A 7,015-nucleotide genomic window follows, 5' to 3' on the forward strand; every position below is an offset into this window, starting at 1 on the left:
TAGTTCCAAGAACTATATCCTTTGTAGTACTAAGCACCTTGTTAACTAAGCTATCTACTCATAAGTTGCAAACCAACCTTATGTATACGGTAATACACAATAGTACTTCATCGTTTAAAATATTGTCATTATTCTAATATGATTTAAAGTTGGGTACTAGATGATATTCACAAATAGAAAATCCTTCTAAGAAAATTTTGTCTATAAAGTATTTTATCATGCAATGCACTAAATTTTAGGTTTTGTTGTATAACATTTATATTAGCTAGCATGTGGTATTGTCATGCCAATAAGGTATAAAGCAACATATTATTTTGCATGTGGGGGGTTTTATGATAGAAAACATAAGTCATGTAAATGGATAGTTCACAACTTCATATGAGTTTAGAGTTTCTTGGAATCATGAGTACTGAAAGGTCGCTTATTTGTATAACTAGACTTCATGCAGCAAAATTTGAAAGAAATATAATATAATAAAAGATGGAACAAGGTACTAAAAGAAGTAAAAATTGGAGATATGTTTGTATGTGATACCACAAGTCAAGAATTGGTAATGGTGGCTATACTGAAAAATTTGTGAATATAGATAGTGTGAAGGTTATAACTATTGATTCATAGTGTGTAATAATGACAAACTAGACAAGGTGACTATCAACTTCAAGGAGATATCATAATCAGTGTTATTTGTGGTAAGCTCACATAATATATGATATGATTAAAATTGTATGACTCTTGATATTTCATGGGTTGGCTAAATAGATAGACACTTGGTATTCCCATAAAAGCATTCAATGGGTATTCAATGTGTGTGTGTGCGTGTGTGTGTGTGTGTATTGAATATCTTTTCTTTGTGATAGTTTTTTTTTTCTTTCAAAATGAGTTTTCATGTAAATTATTTAAATAGTATCATATAATAATGAGGATGCAAATTCTTATATTTACTTTCATATTTGTTGCTAAATATATTTTATAATCTTTTTTTACAACTTTTTAATACATAATCGTAAATTTATTTTATCCTAGTCTATACATCCTATTCAACTAGGGTTAAAATCCTCAACAATCGGTATTACAATGTAAGGTGGTTGTTCAAGAAGTTACTACTGAGCATTGGAGTGTAAAATTTGGCATGTGTGTAGGTATAACTCTATAAAAAATGGTGTGTTGTATTTCACATATAAATAGTGATAAAATAATACTTTCAAATATTTTTTCAGAAAGAACACCATTCAATCAATGGATAGCACCTCAAGGTGTAAACTAGAGAGATTAACTGTTAATAATTTTCAAGCTATGAAAGCTCAAGATGGAGGATATTCTATTGTAAAGAGATCAATGGATTGTTGTATCTTTCTCAACCAAACCACCAAGTATGTCTAATGAATACTAGATAAAATTGGATAAGAGTCCTATGAGTACTATTTTAACATATTTATCAAACTTTATGTTGAACAATTCTAAATAGATGGTATGTTCATTGTGGAATAAGGCATGTACTTTTTTATTAATTGAGTAGAAAACTAGGGTGTCGACCCTTTCCAACAACAAGCCCTAACTTAGGCAAAGAAACATAGACCAAAAAGAGGCCTCTCATAGAATTCAATGTCATTAACAATCCACTTATAGTACATCCCAGTCCATGAATAGACATATTACATAAAATATACAACCCACATCAAGAATGGGAAGGACTTTTTCCCACAACATGGGGAAGAGTTTTGGAAGAGGAAAATAGACCTTTCCTCCATCGACAAATAATAATCCAAGCAATACTATCATCATGAGAACACATGTAGCAAAATATGGAGGAGGAGGAAAATCCTCCACCAAAGGCTAGCATTGAACAAGAGTAGAAGGAAGAGTAGGGTGCACACACTAGGTGCAAGATTCACCAACAAGGACCAGCATGCATTAAGAGGTTACATTTGTAGCAAGAGGTTCATCAACATCATGGGAGGGGTCATCATCATCTTCAGAGGATTCATCAAAAGAAGAACCAGAAGCCTAAACAATCAAGTGAGCACCATCAATGTCTTTCCACCAAGTGGGCATTCCCTTGCAACGCCAGAGAGAACAATATATGGTCAAGTGACCAGTTGAGAAGCATCAACGATATTGAAAGAGAGGCCCCCATAATGGAACGACTGAGTACATGGCTTATCCCCAACCGTGAGAAATATATCTCTAGGAAGAGGCATGGAGATGTCAATATTGATCAAAATGCAGACTGACTCATGAAGTGGTATCATCAACCTTCAAGAAGAGGCTAATAGAGTTGTCAATGGCCTCATAACAAGAATTCTCCCAAAATTGGAGGGCAAGATTGGGAATACAAACCCACACAAGACACACATTAAGTGGTTTAGTAAGAGGGTTAAAGGAAGTTGTCTAGGGTGTGATTGAGAGGGGGTATACTCTTCAAGCCCTCAACTTGATCAACAAGTCACAATCAACAAACAAAGAAAAGAACATCGAGACTCATTATTTCTTCACCAACCATTTTCTTTGTTCAAACTTAATACCATGAACATTGAGACTCTTAAATACCTCTTCCAATTCCCTCTTTTCTGCACTCTATTATTTATTAACATTGAGCATGAGTGTTTAACATTGACAAGACTCTGCTGAATATCTACCTATTTAATACCTCTTCCCATTCCTTCATTTCTACACTATCATACTCTATTATTTGAGGCATTGGATATTTGGAAAATAGAAGGATAGAAAGAATGGTTGCAATAGCAACATATTATTTTTTTGAGAATGAGAAATTGGTGGATGAATCCTTACTCTACAATAGGATTAAGTTCATATTCATATAAACCACTACACAAGTACCTCTAAAATGATCTCAAATGGTCAAAATTAAGGTTGGTACATAGCCTACACTACTTATCTAGATTGGGTTGAATACATAGGTACTCGATCTTTGGATATAGAAACATATCATCTAAATATAACAAGATTTTGTTTTGCAAACATTTGATTCGAAGTGGATAACTATTAAAGATACTCTTGACTTGGTATAATGCAAAAATTACTAGAACTACTAACCCTTACTCCTAGTCTAAAAAATAATACAAAATTTGATGGTCAAATGAATTTTTTTCTTAAATTTACTTATTAAAGCCCCATTTATTGAAACTTAAATAAATTCACTAATTACATTGCCTTAAAATTTCCCTTATTTTGAAACTTATCGTGTAATGATGGATTAAAGGAAAAAAGATTAAAAAAAACTAAAACGGGAAAAAAGGCAAAGGCATGAAAAAATCAATTAGAAAACGTAAACGAAAAGCAAGCCCAAAAAAAATTATTTAAAAAAGCAAGATGTATCCATGTTGCCCTCTCTACCAACTTGTATTTGCGCAAATGTGAACGAGTGAAATTCCTTGCGAAATGACCACGAGCGTTGAACATTGACGCGACTCTCTATTAAAACCTTTTACTATCTTTGTCTCAGATGCCCAAATTCCTTGTTCACAACTTTTCCTTTGTTCAAACTTATTTGGGTCACCACCACGAGCGTTGAACCAGACGCTGTTGAATATTCACCTATTTAATGCCTCTTCCCATTCCTTCTTCTCAGCACTCTCATATTCTCTGTTATTATTCCAACCGTTTCACATTTGAAAGAAAGAATGGCTGCAGTAGCAACTTGTCAAATTTCAGAGAATGAGAAATTGGTGGATCGAAGTTGTCAAATTTCAGAGGATGAGAAATCGGTGGATCGAAGGATGGGCAAATATCATGCCAATGTTTGGCACGACGATTTCCTCCAATCCCTTTCATCGCCATATGGGGTATGTGGGTGTCTCTCTTTAATTCTTTAATTTGCTCATTCATTCATTCATTTATGTGGGTTCTGTTTTGATTTATCTGCAACCTCAATCTTCATTGTTCTGTTTTGACTTAACCTGTTTAATTGTTGATCAACAGGAAGCTTCATACCGTGAGAGGGTGGAGAGCTTGATTGAGCAGATCAAGGAAAACGCATTCAATCCTCTGCTTGGAGACGGAGAAATATGTCCCTCCTCTTCTGACATACTTCAGAGATTCTTCATAGTTGACGCTGTGCAACGATTAGGAATTCATCGATATTTTGAAAAAGAAATCAAGGCGCTTCTTGATTATACATACAAGTACTGCCCGCGCGCCTTCCATTTTTCCATTCTTTTCTCTTACTTGCCGATTTCATTTGATTACTGATTATATCTCTTTAAACAGGTATTGGAATGCAAATGGTATTTCATGGGGGAGTCAAAATTCCACTGCAGATCTCCGCTCTACCGCTTTGGGATTTCGAATTCTTCGCCTCAATGGATATCATGTATCTCCAGGTTTCTATTTTAAACTTTGCTGTTTCAATTCTAACAATAGCTATCGATTTAATCAGATCACAAGTATTCTGAAATAAATTAACATTTAACAATATTTTGTTTTGATCCAAGCAGAGGTATTTAGAAATTTTCAAGATGAAAATGGACAGTTCGTTTTGACGCCATCGGTTGAAGAAGGCAACAATGAAATAAGAAGTGTGTTGAGTTTATATCAAGCTGCAGAGATTTGTTTTCCAGGAGAAACAATTCTGAGAGAGGCTAAATCATTTGCCTCTCGATACCTTCAACAAACACTTGGACAGAGCCACGAGAAAAGCCAGCTTTTGACAGAGGCAAGTACTGCATTCAATTTTAATCATTAAGTTACTATTTTATTCCACAGTATTGATTTAACAAGTGGTCCATTTCATTAAAATGTGCAGGTTGATTACTTTCTGAAATTTTCTTGGAGATCCAGAAATCCACGATGGGAAGCATGGAGCTCCATACAAATATTTAGACAAGATGTTGATTCTTGGATGTCAATGGAGGGCGTTTATAAGTGAGTACATCAATATTTTCTCTTCTAAACACATTTTTTTAAGGTACCTGAAATGTGAAGATTCATCTGTTTTGTTTTGAATATGTTAAATCTTCTTGGATTAGATAGAACTCAAATTGAAAATATTCTACTTTTACTAACGTATTTTATTGTTCATGAAGTCAATTTTGAGTGTGATCTCAATAGCTATAGACAAGAGAGGATGAAAATATGAGCTAACTTATTTTATTTGAACATGATGTTTTCTTTCAGGATTCCAAATGAGATTTGTCAAAATATTTTGGAAGCGGCAATATTAGATTTCAACATAATACAAGCTCAACATCAGATTGAGCTCAAAATTATATCCAAGTAATATATCTACAATGAAAATTGTGTTAACTAAATAAAATAGTTTATCATGTCATTTAGAGTACTTGTGATATTAATTATATTGGAATAACGTGTATGTGGTGATATAATGTGTAGATGGTGGACTGAAGCAAGTGTAAACAAGCTTAATTTCTTTCGACACCGACATGTGGAGTATTATCTTGCATATGCCTGTGGATTGTATGAACATGAATTCTCTCTAACTCGAGTTGGATATGCTAAGCTCGGTACCATAATTACAGTCATTGATGACATTTTTGACACTTATGGAACCTATGATGAGCTTATACATTTTAAGGAAGCTGTGATCAAGTAAGTATAGTGTTTTCTATTAATTTGTGGAGCATCATATTGGGAATCATAAATATTATTTGATTATCATTTTTCTTTAACAAAATAACTAATTTTCTTTCATTTCATGCTTACTCAGTTGGGATATGTCTATGATGGATCGTTTTCCCAAATTTATGCGAATTTGTTTGCAATTTACTCATGAAACATACATGGAATTAGTTGATGAAGTGGAGAAAATACATGGTCCACGTGCACGTAAGTGGATGCAAGAATATGTAAGTCACGAGATCAAATTTATCCATCAAACATTTGATATTAAAATATATAAACAAATATCTTATTTTTGTGTAAAATACTTATAAATCTTACAATATATTTCATATATCTTCTATTGCAGTGGACAAATCTTATTTTGGCAGAATTTAAAGATGCAGAATGGATTGCTACTGACTATCGCCCTACTTTGGATGAATATTTGAAGAATGCCCTCGACTCTTCAACTGTACCCGTGGTCACACTATTTCCAATGCTTTTGATTAACACATCTCTTCCTGATGATATTCTAGAAAGAATCAAAAAAATTGAGCTTGATGTAATGCTGGGTTGTAGATTAATTGACGATTGCAAAGATTTCCAGGTATTTATCGACCAAACTTAGCTAGACCTATCTTACTATCCATGAATCATATATTTTAAAAATAAAAATCACATATATCCTTGTTCTAAATGAGCATATTTAATTTTGAAGGAACAACTTGAAAATGGAGAGAATGCTTCTTGGCTGGATTGTTACATAAGAGATAACCCTGGAACCACAATGGAGCAAGCTTTGGAGCATGCGAGAATTCTCACCGAGTTACACATGGAACAATTAACCAAAGATTTTCTATTTTATGAGAATGATATACCAACATGTTGCAAAAAGGTGTATTTTGATTGTATGTATAGATGGGTAGCTTTCTTATGGAGGGACATTGATGGGTTTTCAACTTCATTCAAGGGTACAAAGGATGACATAATGAAACTCTTGATCAATCCTATACATTTGATCTCTGATAAAAGAAATATGTAAAAAATCTAAATAAGGTTGACTCTATGCATTGTTCTTTTTGAGATCCCAACTAAATAGACAAATATAAATGTTCTTAGGGCCCATATTAACCCTAGAGGATCCTCAATTATATCATAGGAAATTATTTTAGCATATTTTTTGATGTAGCATATATATAGATGCTTATATTTTCATCTATAAACGCACAAAATATAAACTTGTAGACATGATAATGTGTAGTTATACACCTTATTTCAAATTACTAGAATTGATATTTTGTAAATTAATGAATTTTTTTGTAATGGTTCTTAAATTATATCAAGAATATTTTGACAATTTTCAAAGATATTCATATGTGTTATTGAATGAAGTGTGTTATTATATCAATCAATCACAATTCCACTTATGTTAAAAGAG

At 33.0% G+C, this 7,015-nt stretch overlaps 1 protein-coding gene across 1 annotated transcript; it reads left to right on the forward strand.

The window, feature by feature from the left end:
* Positions 1 to 3,593: 3,593 nt before the first annotated feature.
* On the forward strand, positions 3,594 to 6,794 carry LOC131067686 (sesquiterpene synthase Cad-like). The gene is made up of 10 exons (XM_059209517.1): positions 3,594 to 3,803; positions 3,940 to 4,142; positions 4,228 to 4,340; positions 4,455 to 4,672; positions 4,763 to 4,881; positions 5,134 to 5,232; positions 5,350 to 5,565; positions 5,684 to 5,822; positions 5,945 to 6,184; positions 6,296 to 6,794. Exons 1-10 carry the CDS (start codon positions 3,642 to 3,644, stop codon positions 6,617 to 6,619), a joined length of 1,833 nt encoding a protein of 610 aa, XP_059065500.1. The 5' UTR covers positions 3,594 to 3,641; the 3' UTR covers positions 6,620 to 6,794.
* Positions 6,795 to 7,015: the final 221 nt, after the last annotated feature.

Source organism: Cryptomeria japonica, chromosome 8 (assembly GCF_030272615.1).
Source record: "Cryptomeria japonica chromosome 8, Sugi_1.0, whole genome shotgun sequence".
Taxonomy (NCBI): domain Eukaryota; kingdom Viridiplantae; phylum Streptophyta; class Pinopsida; order Cupressales; family Cupressaceae; genus Cryptomeria; species Cryptomeria japonica.

Bases quoted from the DNA above. Each gene is read 5' to 3' on its own strand.
- LOC131067686 (XM_059209517.1), top strand. From the start codon at position 3,642: ATGGCTGCAGTAGCAACTTGTCAAATTTCAGAGAATGAGAAATTGGTG. The intron at 3,804-3,939 runs GTATGTGGGTGT...GTTGATCAACAG, and splicing joins CCCTTTCATCGCCATATGGG to GAAGCTTCATACCGTGAGAG. The intron at 4,341-4,454 runs GTTTCTATTTTA...TGATCCAAGCAG, and splicing joins TGGATATCATGTATCTCCAG to AGGTATTTAGAAATTTTCAA.